The sequence below is a fragment of the Aethalodelphis obliquidens genome, unplaced genomic scaffold (assembly GCF_003676395.1).
Source record: "Aethalodelphis obliquidens isolate GAN/ISIS:26980383/991018 unplaced genomic scaffold, ASM367639v1 scaffold3, whole genome shotgun sequence".
Lineage (NCBI taxonomy): Eukaryota > Metazoa > Chordata > Mammalia > Artiodactyla > Delphinidae > Aethalodelphis > Aethalodelphis obliquidens.
Window position 1 is genome coordinate 1,406,812 of NW_020837947.1, and position 14,599 is coordinate 1,421,410.

General features: G+C 54.5%; 1 protein-coding gene across 5 annotated transcripts in view; it reads right to left on the minus strand.

The window, feature by feature from the left end:
- The window catches only part of SMOC2 (SPARC related modular calcium binding 2), a 149,329-nt gene extending 136,257 nt beyond the window's left edge, over positions 1–13,072 (minus strand). For all 5 annotated transcript variants that reach the window (XM_027081154.1, XM_027081149.1, XM_027081145.1 and 2 more), the window contains exon 1: positions 12,782–13,072. In XM_027081154.1, the coding sequence (XP_026936955.1) occupies positions 12,782–12,865 (84 nt within the window). In that variant the 5' untranslated portion in view covers positions 12,866–13,072. The remainder of the gene's footprint in view (positions 1–12,781) is intronic.
- Positions 13,073–14,599: the final 1,527 nt, after the last annotated feature.

The following is a 14,599-nucleotide window of genomic DNA, read 5'->3' on the forward strand; positions in this document are numbered from 1 at the left end:
CTTCCCTCCGCCGGGCCTACTGTCCAGACAGAGTCCCGGCAAGACCCTGAGGGGATTCGGGCTGCGGGAGCAGAGGCCAGACTGCCATCCCACCCCCCGGCCCGCAGGGCTCTCCGAGGCGGCTGGGAGACGTGTCCTCGGCCACCGCAATGCTGTGAGAGGATGATTTCAACCACATACGTGAGACTGGAATCCAGCATCCTGCATCTCTACAAACGGTGTCTCCGGGTCACTTCATAATTCAGAGGCAAACACAGGGAATGAATCACTGTCATTTAGCGAGTCCCACAGGAGGGCCACTGTCACCGCCTGTCACGGTCCCCAGGCCTCCAGGCTCACCCAGGACGCGGCTTCCCTGAAAGACAGGCCGTGGAGGCGGCGGCCACGCGGTGGCTGCGTTTGCTCTGAGGTTTTGGTTCCTGGGATGCAGTTAACCCGAAGTCTCGCATGCTTTGGTTCAAAGTATTTAAGCATCGACCCCACTCGACAGTCCACGGGAGAGCCCAGGTTACCACAGCTCGCAAGTGGGGCTGAGTGACGGGAAACCTCAGGAGACCAAGGCCGTCCAGGAGGGGCACCACTCTTCTGAATTTCGTACCGTTTGCCCAGATGAAACAATTCCAGCATGACGTGGAAAAGTAGCCACGTTACGTTCACGTGCGTAATCGTGCCCCTGGCCAGGTCTTCTTACAAGTCCTGTTGCCTCAGTTTCACTTTTATTTCCCTGAGCACACATCTCGCGGGCACAACTGTGAAGACAGCACTCGTTAACCTGACCTCGTGATGAGCTCCCCGCCTGGTCCCCACGTGGGCTGTTAAAGCCCCCTCTGCTTTTCGCCAGCTCCTCCCCAGGGCCCAGCCGTTCCCACCACTCTCAGGGGACCTAATCTCTGCTCTTCTCCCAGGAGAAGAAGCCTCACACTTCCTCTGACCAACTGCACCTGTCGCCCGAGACTCCAAGGCACTGTCCTGAAAAGGTGATGGGGCTTCTCTCCCATCTCACCTTGATCTGGCACCAGGCTGCACGGCTTTGCTGCCAGTTCAAACGAGGCCAACCCGACGGAGGTCAGCACAAGGAGGACGTCACCGGGAGGAAGCACGGCCACTGCCCTGGGTCCCTCCGCTGGGTGGGACGCCCGTCGGACCTTCCAGGGCTGACAGGCTCCCGGCACTGCCACTCCTTCTCAGGGGGGACTGCCGCCTGTCACAAAGTTCGCCGTGTACTTCTTTCACATTTTAAGGAAAACTCATATTCCAGCCCCAAGCCAGCTGCCCCGTTCCCGTCCAGGGTGTGGGTGGAGGAGAGAACATGGCCTTGCAGTGAAGACGAGTCAGCGGAACAGCTGGAAAGGCCGAGGGCCTCCTCGCCCAGCATCACACCTGCACCACCAGCCTGGCCCCCGCCCAGCATCAGGGCTGCTCCAGGAGCCTGCCTGCACCTCTGCTCTGACACCTGGGAAGCCTCCTCTTGGCTGCCCAGCCCTCCTTAGGGCCCTTCATGCTCCGCTCACCCCCTGCATCCTTCCAGGGCCCCAAATGAGGCCCCCACCCGTCTGTTGGGTGGTCCTCTGCACAGGATGCTCCCAGCCCCCTCCCACCCCCCTGGCTGCCTCCCAGACCCTCAGGGCTCAGCTGAGAGCCACCTTCTGGGCCACATTTCTGACAGTGACATCTGGACACTGGCCCCAACCCTTGTCCATTGCTGTGTCTGCTGGACAAAAGGCCGCATGACGCTGGACAGTGACCTGTTTGCCAGCGACGGGCACCCGGCTGAGAGGTCAGGTCCATCACTCCTCCGAGCACGTCCAGACACAGCCCGAGTGCCATGCGATGATTTTACTTACACGTTTCACGGTGCTCTTGCTTACCTTTTCTCCATCAAAGCCCCTCCACTCCCCAGGATGTGCGTTAAGGGAATCCCAAAAGCAAACTGATGGAGCGCTGGGCTGAAGGATGCGTCAGTTACCGGCACCCGTCCTCAGGCACAGCTGGGTGCCCCCTGGCGGACCTCCAACCCCCGTCCCCTGCTCTACCTTGGGAATTCCGAGACAGCGAGGGATGCTGAGTCCTAAGAGCTTGGATCTCACTGCTGCAAAGGTACAGAGGGCTGTTCTGAGCGCTCAGTGAAACTGGAAAACCCAGAAAGTAGTATTAAAGGAGAAAAAGTGAAAAAAAACACCATTTGTAATTTTTTTTAAAAAGTTAGAATTTGGTTTTGAGTCAAGTTCTGGGTTAATTTACATATTTTCTCAGACCCTCCACTTCACTGAGCCCCAGTCCTCGGGCCTGTCTGTCCTCCCTGCCCTGACCGGAGACCCGAGCTCCCTGGTGTGGGCAGGAGGCAGCCTGGCAGGGTCACAGCGCAGACGAAGGGCGAGGCCGGCTGGAAGTGACCACGTGCACACGGTGCAAGACTGCAGAAAGCCCGAGGGCTGGAGGGAGACAGAGACAGAGACACACAGAGAAGGAGGGACACAGAGGTTAACTAACTCTCTACCATGTCTTGGCCAATGAAATTCTTGTACCCTTTTGTGTTAAATTAGGGGGTTGGATAAGAAGAGCACCAGGGCTGACGTGGCAACAGTCCCCAGGAAGAAAGGCCTGAGGGGGCCCCTCCCCAGGCCTAAGCCCACAGCCCACTTCCTGACTTCAGCACTCGGGGGACACTGCACGTGCGCCCACACCGAGGATTCCACACTCGGACAGGACAGAGCGTCCGGGGCGTGTCCACGCCACTGCGCTGCCATCTGGGGGCAGAGGGGCGATGCCGGGCGTCCAGGCCCCCCGGAGTCTCAGGAAGCCTCTGGGACCCAGCATCACCTGCCGGCTCCCCGAGTCCCCCTCATAGACACGGGGACCACGGCGAGGCCGGGCTGAGCCTGGAAATAAGCCAGGTTCTGAAGAGGTCACAGCTGCGAAGGGACCTCAGAACACGGGCATGGCCCCTCCGCCCAACGTCTGCGGTACGACCTGCGGCCACGGCTGCAGGCAGTGAGGCTGGCCTTCCTCTGTCATGTAAAAAACGAACAAGGGAAGAAAACGGCGGCCGAGAGGAGGCAAGGGGAGGGAACGTTGGTGAGAATTTGAATGGGGCCAATTAGGACTTTTTAAACCACCTTCAGATCTTTGGATGCAAAGAAATGTAACTGGTTTCTGGCCAGAGGTCGGTAAGAAAGTGTCTGAGGGAAGCGGGGCCGGGGCGCACCTCCCCCGAGCCTTCCCCCAACAAAGCGAGTTTGCAGATTTTATTGGGAAAAGGCTCGGCTGGAAGACAGGCTTTGAAAGCCTGAGCACAGACTGTTGATTTTCTGCAGTTAATGTTCTTTCGGGTTAAAATCCATCATAAAATGGACACGTCTAAGAACGTCCACCCCCAAAGAACGCTGAAATACAATATTAATTTAGCCTGCAAGTAAGGGAAGCCACTGCTCTAAATAAAATCCATTCACTAAGTGACCAGATCTTGCGGCAGAAAGGAAACTGCATCTGCCGGCAGCCGGGCCCAGCAGACAGCCCACTGGGGCATCTCTCCTGGCTTCATTTATTAAAGCCAAAATCCTGCCTCGGGTACACAGCACTCTTACCTGGTATTTGAGTAATCGCCCTGAATTTAACCTGCATATCCCAGACTTCCAAAGAAAGTTGCTGGAAACCTCAAATAAAAACGTCCCTTGGTTGTTAATTCCCTAATTTAGTGTCCCTGCATCATGAGTCAAACCTCTAAAACTGGAAAGTTGAACGTGGCGCCTGAACCCAGGCTAGGTGACGACCCAAGTCGCCAAGTGGCAGAAGCTTTGCGGGGGGTGGAGCCCGAGCCCACCCGCGGACCCCTGCTCGCCCGCCCCGGCGGAGCAGGCTGCTCTCGGGCGCCCTCGCGTGGCCGGCGACGGAACAGTACGAAGAGGCGCTTCCCCTGGAGCCGCACCTGCGTCTCAAGCCGGGTGTAAACGGCGGAGAGATGCCACGGGCGCAGAGAAAGGGATTCGTGACTCCACCTGGATTATATCTCCGAGTGAAAAGAAAGATCTCGCTTTGGCAACTCCCTCCAAAAGATAAACCTCTGAAGAATGAAGACCTGATGAGCACGAGCCCATCATGTGTGGATCCTGCAAAGCTACAAGCTTAGTCGACGTGTACGTTCAGGTCAGAGCTGTTACTCACTTTCCTTGCCCTGAGGTGTTTGCAAAAATTTAAAACACACGCACCCACGAAAGGAACAAGGCGGCTTGGCAGGGCTGTTACCAGCACCGGAAACCGGCTCTCTCTACTTTACAAGAGAAAAGTGCAGGCTGTAAAGACCGTTTACTGCGTTACACTGAAGTTTCGGTCCGCGTGCGGGATGTTCTCACGCCGGTGCTGGGAGAGCAAGTCGGTGTGCCCAAGAGACGGCAGCCCTGCGCGGTGCAGCACGGGTGGAGACCAGCACTGCCTGAGTACTCGCAGCGGGTCCAACACCTTCCTTCACAAAGTGTCCATACCGGGCCTGAGTAAGAGTCACAGGACACGTACTTGGGAGTCCAAGTTAGTGTTTGATGATTTTTAAGTCACCGATTCTTTCCGGAGCACGTACCCAAATCCCCTGGGGATATTTCCTGGTGCAGGGAATCGTTGCAGCAGAGACAAAAGGCCCTGGGTCTCATCTCCTGGGAGTGAGTCCCAGCCCATCCCTCAATGTCCCCAGGCCAACCCATTTACAGGAAGGTGGAGGAGTGCTTAGCAGATTTACGAGAGCCTGAGGGGCTAGTTCCAACCTGGTAACGGGGTCAGGACGCAAATCTAGTTTTAACAGGAATAACGTATACACCACTTACGGGTTCAAAACATTCAAAGAAACAGTGCTGCGGGGGTGGGGGGGGGAATTGGCTTAACGGAACCTCAGATTCAGAAAGTGACTTGGGCAAGTGGGCCAACCACACCCCAGTGTCATCAAGCAAGGTTATGCTCCTCTGTTGAGATCTCGTGTCTGGTCCCGAGGGCTCGTCCAAGGGTGTGGACCAACCAGAGCTCAGAGCGGAGCTTGGTTCAGAAAGCAGAGGGGGAACCTGCGGGGATGCCTTAGAAGAGAGGGTGGGAAGTCGGAGCAGGTGGGCATGGATGTCCATAACGCACCTCACTTTCCGAGTCCCTCCAACACGGGAAGACGGAACCGGGCCTGGGAGGAAAGGGTCGGGACAGGAAGATACAGAAGAGGCACGGAGGGCATCTGGGCTTCAAAGACCTAGTGATCTTCCTTAAATACCTAAGTACGTGGCCCAAGGAAAGCAGATGATGTGAACTGTTGATTCATCAGTAGATGACAATTTTAAAGATTATGTGATTCTCAGCCTGTATTAAAAGCAAGGTCCTCCAGTGTACCCAGGTCCAAGGAGAACCCTCCTGATGACAGGTTTTATTCCACAGTCAACGGCATGAGTGCAGGGCACCAGAATTTCTCCTTATCTCTCTTTTTAATGTTTAAAACTTTCCACGTATCTGTTTCCCAAGGACAAAGGTCTTCCTGGCCTAGACTTTCCTTGGCGAGGGCCCTGATGTCACGGTCAGTTTGGTGCCACGGGAGAAACGGACCTTCCTCTCCTCCTCCTCTGACACAAGCACGTGCAACGCAACAGCCACAGTGGCCTGGCCGACAGCTCCTGCCCCTCTGGCACAGACGGGCCTGGCCCTGAGAGCAGAGCCCTGACCAGCGGTGGGCATGACAGGAACTGAGCTCCGTCTGTCTGCCCCTGACTCGGCCACCTCCCTGTGAAGAAGGTGACAGTCCCTTAAAACAGGGGCAGCAAACACTTAGGTGGCTGATCTCTGAGAAGGAGTGAGGGAAACCTTCACATGTATCTCCTGCTGTATAAAGCTGATGTCTCGTCACAGGAAGGGCTCCGGGCGCCATGCTGCCCAGAACCCTGACCCCAGGGCTGGCCATGAAATTCCCAAATGCCACTCACTCGGCCGTCTTAAGCCTGCAGCCACCACAAAACCGCAGGACAGTCATTTCTGTCTTTCAAAGGTCAAGTTTTTAAATTAATTTTAAATGTACTTTTTTTTTTTTAAGTCTTGATGACACAGACCCAAGTCCTCTGCGGAATGAATTGATAGACAACTGAAAACAGACAATGCGCTAAATTCTGCTAGATACCTTCATTCAGACCTCTTGAATTGTTTTTTAAAATGATAAGCATAAACGGAATTATTTTATTTTTATTTTGTACTCTCTGCTCCATACTTAGGAGTGTTTCTTATCAATGGCGTGACTGTATCTTATGACGTCTCTTTATGTGAATCTGATGTGTCATGTAGGGAACGACCCCACAGTGACGTCCGAAACTGAGGAAGTGACCCAGAGCAGCTCTGTGATGTGTCTTTGCATTTGTCTCTTTTTCTCAACGTTATAAGAAAAATTATCGTAGCGCAAGGAAAGTGCAATTATGTGGATGGAGTTCATGTGAAGAGAGATGAACCTGTGCCTTAGTTATGTGAGTAACCAGAAACAGTTAACCAGACACAAGGAGGAAAAGGCAAGTCTACGCTAGGTTCTTCGGAAGATGAAGTTGGGCCCCAGAAGCACTTAGATATGAGCAAAGAAAGGGAGAAAAGAGCAATTACACGTCAAAACCTCAACACTAGGGTTCAGTCGTGAGTTACGTGCCAGAGCGACAACACCTAACACGCTCAGAGTTGTCATAAGATGGGTCAGCCACGCCAGAGGTAACCATGGCAACCACACATCTCACCGTCCTCAACGGACAAGGTGCCCTAAGAAATTAAAATCAACAGTCTTCCCACTGGGCAATGTACTTTTTCATCATTCCTCAGAGTAATAAAAAAACATTTCTTATGCACTTTTCATTGAAACGGAGAAATGTGGCTGCCTGGCAGGAGTAAGGAGTCCACTGCCCAGCAGTCAGCACTCACGTCTGGATCAGACGAGAGCCAGTGCCACCTTCTTCCGAGGCCCCGAGGCCCCACCTCACAAGCCACCGTGGCCTGGGCTAGGGAAGCGTCTGTCTTTTTCAGTCCGCTGGGGGCTGGTATGGGATAGACCTGACCAGGACAGGCAAAGCCATGGGAAATGAGACAGATTTTCTTAATCCCAGGAAGGAAATCTCGTGTCTGCCATGCTGTCATCTCGTAGGTAGGCTGGACCCATTTGCTCCTGGAGCCTTGATTATACGGAACAGAGTCAAAGATAAACACACAAAACAACCCACCTCGGGCAAGAGCCGCCTATAGGCTAGAGCAAGAGCCGCCTATAGACTAGGGCAAGAGCCGCCTATAGACTAGGGCAAGAGCCGCCTATAGGCTAGAGCAAGAGCCGCCTATAGGCTAGAGCATTTGGGGGCTAACAAGGCGACGGACTTGTTCTTTCAGCAGTGACTAAAACCCAACAGATGTGAGAACATCCCAAATGAAATGGACCTAATAGATTCTGCCGTGCATCCTGAAGTGTTCTGGACCAGGGAGCAAACACCACAGACGACCGTGTGCATCTAAACTCGTCATGCTTTCTGGGACTTCACTATTATTGGAAGACTCTTTGCCAGCAACCTCAAATGCTAAGAGTTGGCTTAACCCCCCGACAAAAACATTTTAAAACTCTGCCGTCGGCGTGGGCTTGCTGATGGACAGGGCCGGTAACACGATGCTGGGGATAAAGTGACTGCAGTGGCCTGCCCACAGCACCAGGCCGGAGCGTGGTAGAGGGGCCTACAGATGCTCTTAGGGGCAAGCGTATGAGGGGAAGAAACTAGAAAACCTCTCACGGATCTCAGCTAGCGCTAAAAAAGAAACAGTAACATTAATGGTCACAGGAGAAGCAAAGGGAGTTCATTGTAATTTGGGCAGAGGCCTAAAAGATAAAGAAAAAAGATGACCAGGGAAAAGAAGAAAGTAAAAAGAGGGAAGATATGTGTTGAAGGAAGAAAAAGTTCACTTACTGTACTGACATTGCACCTTCCCTTAACTGCCAGTTTAATTGGTTAATATCCCACATCATGCCATACGTAATAAAAACCTGAATATAATTACAGTGTTACTAGACATCCCGAGAGGGCCTCCCTGTTGAGAATTCTGATGAAATCTGGACAGCTAGTACAAGTTTCCGGTTATAATTTCTTGTTTCTCAATCACGACAATATAAATGTGAGGGACCATTTCACTGGCCTCTATTTATTTGTGTCTTATTACAAATCCTTGCTCTTTGGTCTTCGGCCTGGGACTACAGAACCACACAAGAATGCCTATGATTATCCCTTTAGAATAACTTCTTCTTAGCCCGTATGAAACTAAGATTTCATTTTCTGAAACCTTTCCTCTCTGGAGCTTCAGTTAAATACTCAATATATTATGGGTTACTTAAGCTCTAGAGATGTACCAATATTAATAGGGGGATCTCGTGCCATGACCAACACCATCAACTGGGGAAACAAAAGGTGACAGTTCTAGTTTCCTATAAATGAACTCAGAAAATTATCTCTTAATTTTTCTTCTCCAATTCCAAAATCTACCTGGAAGTTCATCACTCTGCGTCTATGACTCGTATGTGCGGAATAGTGTACCTTTTAATTCAAAAATATGAAACGTTACCCTTGCCCTCTACGCCAGTGTTCCACTGCCAGTCTTAATAACAGCCTCATTCTAAATTCCTAGACTCTCAGGAAGGCTTATTTTGATATAGAATTACTTAGAAATCTGCTCTGTTCTGAACCATTGCGACCTGTGTTGGTTAGATCAATGCCCGTTTACTGCACAGTCTTGTTATAGCCTGAAGTTGCTTATACTTTTATTTATGGTCTTGATTTCAAATCAAAATTAAAGTTACTCCTCCAGATGTTTGGGTTTGTAGTCGCCATGTAAATGGGCTTCTAGGTTGGAAAATTTTGATGATGTTTAGTTTCCTTTTCCTTAACCACCTCCGTGGTCCGTCTTCTGCTGATGAATGAAATGCAGCCTTCCCAGAGCAGCAAATGTACTCAGCGCATTTGCAGCGGGAGAAGAAAGAAACCATAATCGTTCCCTGAGCGCCTGGGCAGTGAGTGAGAACAGCGTCAAGCAGGATGGTCCACAGTCGCCCGGAGCTGGCGGGGCCACGCCAACATCCCAGCAGCATCAACATTAGACCCTCTTGTGCCAATAATGACACACTGTCACATGTACATGGGAGCAAATCCTGCCTTCCCAACTCCTTCCTTCTCTTTCAAAGCAAACAGATACACACAGGGGTGGAAAACAGCCACTTCAACTCTGTCGGTACACGTCTCCCCGACCGACAAGTCCTTTGCCCTCGCCGTGTGCTGGAGGCCAGCCAGGCTGGGAGGGAAGGGGCAGGGTCGAGGTGGACCGTTCTCACAGGAGACCCAGCAGCAAACAGTGCAGGGAAGCCCTCCACCCTGCCTAGGGAAGAGAAACAACCTCGGGTTGAATTTCTAAGCATCTGGATCAGGGCAGCGTCCGGGGCTCCAACAGGGCCTCTGGAATATGGACACGGCAGAGCCCTGCTGGTTAGGCTGCTGGGAGATCAACGAGAAAACACACACAACGTGCCCTGGGAGCAAAGAAAGCTCAGTGGTGGACAGGAACCGGGGAAGCATCGTTACGGGTGGCCAGAAGCCACATGAGAAGGGGGGCCGTCGGCCTCTGCGTCCTCAGTGTGGGCAGAGTTCCCCTCAGGCAGCTCTAAAATCAATCCACTTGCCCCCCGCAAACACTCCGGGGAAGGGGTCACGGGGCACATTGTGCCTCACAGCCCGGAAGGAAACACCCAGGGCCGGGGTTACTGGCTGTCTAAGTCCGTATAACCGCCCCTATGATGCGATCATCTTTGAGGAGTAGAATGATGTGTAACCAGACCACTTACACTGGCAGGTATTCCCTAGTCTCGGCCATGAGCAGAAATTTTTTAAAAAGTCAACCATTCTCATGAAAAAATGGACATGATCCGGCCTTAGAAGAAGAAGGAAGAAACAGAGGGGGACCAAGATTCGGGAAGGGTCGATACACTTCACAGCACCGTCTGCTTATTGGAAACAACACGGGGCTCACGGATGACCAGGCGATTAGGCAAACCCTCAGAAAGTCCTAGGAAAACACACAAAGGTGCCATTTCTGAAGAATAACTTTGGTGGGAAAAAAAAGACAATTATCAAGCAAAGCAGATTCTCTTAGTCTTAAACAGCAAGTAGCGGAGGTGATCAAACCCACTGACACATCCGGCAACACTGTCCCCCAAACTAAGACCTTTCTCTATAGGGAGAGGAAAACAAAGGCGTCATGCAGGGGAGCCAGCAACAAGCTTCTAACCCCCAGAGGCAGTGCCTCTTCCTGCCTCTACGTGAGAAGAAAGGGTGGTACAGAAGGGGGCAGACGGGCGAGTTTCCTCACTTGCCCGTCCACGCGGACACCATCCACCTCAGTAAAGCTCATATTCACCCAGAGCAAAGCCCTGTGCTCTACACACACGCCCCTGACAGACAGAACCCCCGTGAGGCCAGTGTCCCCACACCTGAGTGACACAGACACCTGTGAAAACTATGGCATCGGGCCCAGCGGCATGGCTGCTGTCAGGAATAAGGTGAATTACAGAGCAGACACATGCCGGGTACGTGCACAAACGCCTTACCTTTAATCCCGGCAACACGCTAAACGCAGGGTATTGCTTCATCCCCACTTTACAGATAGGAACACTGAAAATGAAGAAAGCTAAGTAACTCGCCTCGGGTCACACATCCAGACGACTTCTAGTGGTCACTCCCAGTCTCCCAGGGACGGGCACTGTCTCTCTGATTTATTAAAGATCAGATGTAAATCTTGCAGAGAGAAAGCCATTGCTCTGGACACAAGAGATCCCCCAATACTGGGAAACGATCTGAAAAGAGATGAGCACCACAGAAAATCCAGCACCTCCGACATTCCCTCACGGCCCATCAGCAAAACTTCTTGATGTCTTAGATAGCGGGGGGCGGGGGGAGTTTGCCAAAATATGTCGTGGCTTTAAGCTTTTCTCCTGGGCGCGAAGGCAGCACAGCGCTTTATCTGCAAAAGCAGTTGTAAGGCAAAAGGTTTCCTCAGGAAGTACAGTCAAAGGGGGCCACATATGTACCATTTCTGCACAAGAATCCCACCTGTAGCTGGCATCACTGCCACCCGGGAACTCCTGAGAGCAGCCTTGGGAAGGCAAAGTACGAGGGGCTTAAAGTAAATGCTTAACGAAGAAGAGTGGAGGGCAGAAAAGAGAAGAAAACCTGTAGAGATTTCAGTTATTCCAATAACTAACGCCCTATTCTGCTTTTCCAACCCAGGAGGTTCCCCCAGGGGAGCACCCAGATGACGTGTACCCTGGGCACTTTCAGGAAATCTGTGGCCACCATGGACAACCTGCTGCTTCATCTCTGGAAGAAACGTGGGGTCTCATTTTGAGACTTGGTCTGTTTCTCTGCGGCCTTGCATGCGCTATGGCGGGGGAGGGCGTCTAAGCGCCTGTGTGTGTATAGATGGATAGACACACGGATACATCGAGCAAGGCTTGCTCCACCGCCCCTCTGCGGAGATAAAGGCTCTACAGGGAAAGCTGAGCGTGTGAAAACCTCCTTCAAGCTCCAGTTAGCAGTTTCTAATCTACAAGTCATTTGTGAGACACAAGGCAGGGACCCCAGAAGAATTTTAGGTATGAACCGTGAACTCACTAACTCCCTCCTGGTACTGCTCGAAAGGAAAGAAAAAAAAAAAATGAAAAAGAGACTCGGGGGTTGCTTGAGCGTTGCTGAAAAGCAGAACCCGACTGCAGCCCATCTCACCCGTCGGTATTTTCGATACAATAAACGCCTTCAGGACGAGTCCCCGGCCACTTAAAAGCATCTCCCCACCAGAGGTGTTCTCTCTCCCTTCGTGTTTTCTCAAGCACTTGTTCAAAAACACATTTAAGTGGAATGTTTTCGTTTCTGCAGATTGCATTAATTATGGGTTTGCAAACACTGCAAGCCCACGAGGTCTGCCCGAGCCGGGGGCTGGGACACCAGGGACCAGCCGGCGGCCGGCGGCTTGGCTCGGCTCCTGCGCGGAGCTCCGCGCTTGGCACTGCGCGCCGGGCGGCCGGGCCCCGCCGAGAAGTCGCAGCTAAGAAAGCAAAAGCCGCCGCGGTCGGCGCGGTGACCCTGGCGCTCGGTACACCCGGCGCGGGGCCCCGGGGCCGGGGAGCGCAGGACGCGGAGCCCCCGGGGGCCCCCAATTTCTGCCTGCTCTAAGCAGGAAGGAAGACAATGTTCACTTGTCGTGTCATCTGCTTCCTCCAAGTTCACGTAGGGAGGGTCTCCGGGAGGGTCAGGCGAAACTTGCGGGGCCCACGAGCAGGGCCCCCTCGGCAGGCAAGCGCCACGCGGTCCGCGCGGCCGCGCGCCGAGAGCCGAGCCCGGGACACACCGGGCCGGGTGGGTGCCGAGGCCCCGCTGGGGCCGCCCTCGGACAATCCGCCGGGCGGCGCCCTCGTCCCGAGACCTGGTTTCCGCGCGAGGCCCTGCCCACCCCCCGTGGCTGGGGCGGCACGGGATCCCCGATCGCACCCCCGGCCCGTCACCCGTGCCGGGGGGACCCCAGCAGCCCCGCGCGCGCACACGCCGCCGAACCGCCCAGGCCCCACCTGTGTCGGCCGCGCGGGCGGAAGGAGGCGCCACCTCCCCGAGGGTCACCTGCTCCCAGTGCCTGGGCGCTTCGGCCTGAGGGGACCGCGGGGACCCCGCCGGATCCCGGCAGGAGGCGGCACGGCGCCACCGCCAGGTCCCCGCGGGCTGGGACTCACCGTGAGCGCCGAGAACTTCTGCGCGGGCGCCTGCGGGAGCAGCCCCGCGAGCAGCGGCAGCCAGCAGAGCCGGGGGAGCAGCATGGTGACCGGGCGCGGGGCCGGCGGGGCTCTCGGCCCCGGAGGGCGAGGGCGGCGCTCGGAGCAGCGGCCGCGCCCTGCGCGCTGGCACGGCGGCCGGGGAGCCGGCGGAGGGGCTGCTCGGGGTCCTCTTCCCCAGCGCTCCGGGAGGCCCGGACTCAATCAGCTGCCCTCCCGGCACCCGGCGGTCCTCCGCGTCCTCTGCGGCTTCCCTGGCTCCTGTCAAATAACTGCCGAGCTTCCCGGATCCTCCTCCCGCCCGCCCCCCCGCCCTCCTCCCCCCCCCCCCGCCCCCCAGCCCCACCCCCCGCGCCCGCCGCCGCGCCCCGCTCGCTGAGGTTGGACGCCCGCTCTGCCGAGGGGCCGCCCCGGCGCGGGTCTGCGGCAGCAGGAGATGGAGAGGGGGCCCCCAGGGCTGTGCTGTATCCCGCGGGTGCTGCGTGCGCCTGCCTCCTTCCCTGCACGCGCGCAGACGCGCGCACACACACGCACACGCGTGTACACACGCACACAAATGCACACACGCGGACACGCACACGCGTGCCCACGCCAACGCGCGCGCACCCTGGGAGGATCCCCGGCACGACCACAAGATGCGCATCGCCCTCCTCCCATCCCAGGGCCCTGACCCGGTCCGCGCAAGAACGGCTCTAGTGACCGGTGCATCCCACAGAGTTAACTCGAAGCCTAGGTCAGTCCCCAGCCATCCTCGGTCTCCTGGAACTCTGGGCTCTCATGCTACCTCGTCCAGCCCAGGTTGTCGCCTCTCAAATTTGCTGAGTGATTAGCTGGCTCTCCAGTAAGGGCAGCTGTCAGCACAACACGCAACACCACCCAAAAGGTTCAAGGAGCGTGGCGCGCCTACAGCATTTTTCTGCAGGTGAATCCACTCGGGGGCTTTTAGGGACCTAAAGATCTCGGGTCTGACTTGCACGTAGCAGTGACCTGGGGCAAGTGTGGCTGGCGGGAACGTGCCTGCTTTGAAAGCGTTTCAGGTGTTTCTGAAGCAAGCACGGGGGGGTGTGTAGAGGTTGCAGACTCGCCGGTGGAGACTGGTGGGAAACCAAGAGAATTCTGCGCTCTGGACAGTATCCATTGCAGACGACATTGCTGAAATAGTTTCTCCTTGGCTTACGGCTTTACAGGAAAGAGCCCTAATTCTAGCTCCCACAGAAAACCAGAGGAGTGAAGATTTGCAAGAACAATGCTTCAATTGACTTGTCAGGGGCACTGAGAAAAAGAACAAAACAGAAAATCCAAATCGGATTTTTTAACCCCATGTTTAATCCGAAGCTTTGGCAATGAGTTGGGGGGTGGGCAGGGCTGTATCCGCAGATTTGGGGCCTGGCTGTTGAGACAAAGGCAGGGCTGTTCCAACCCCTGGGTCCCACACAGGGGAGGGAGGTAGAGATCTTGGTATTTTCAGGAGGAAAGCGACACACATAGAGCCATGGAAAGATGGGGAAGGAAAGTATCTCCTCTTGAGAGAGGGCGGCTCTGTGAATTCTCCTTCAAATTCCAGAGCCCAGAAGATCTATTAAGTACTTAAACACATTCCTCCTGGCTTGAGAAGGAAATTATAATACAACTGGGACTGCTCTTGGGTCTGAGAAACAGGTGAGCAGAGCAGCTGTAAATGGCGAAGTAACCAAGGAACACTGGTAGGAAACGTTCATCAAAAATCGAGGTAAAAATACAAAGGAAATACTGCATTCCGCTCATTCTAAGATCATCCAA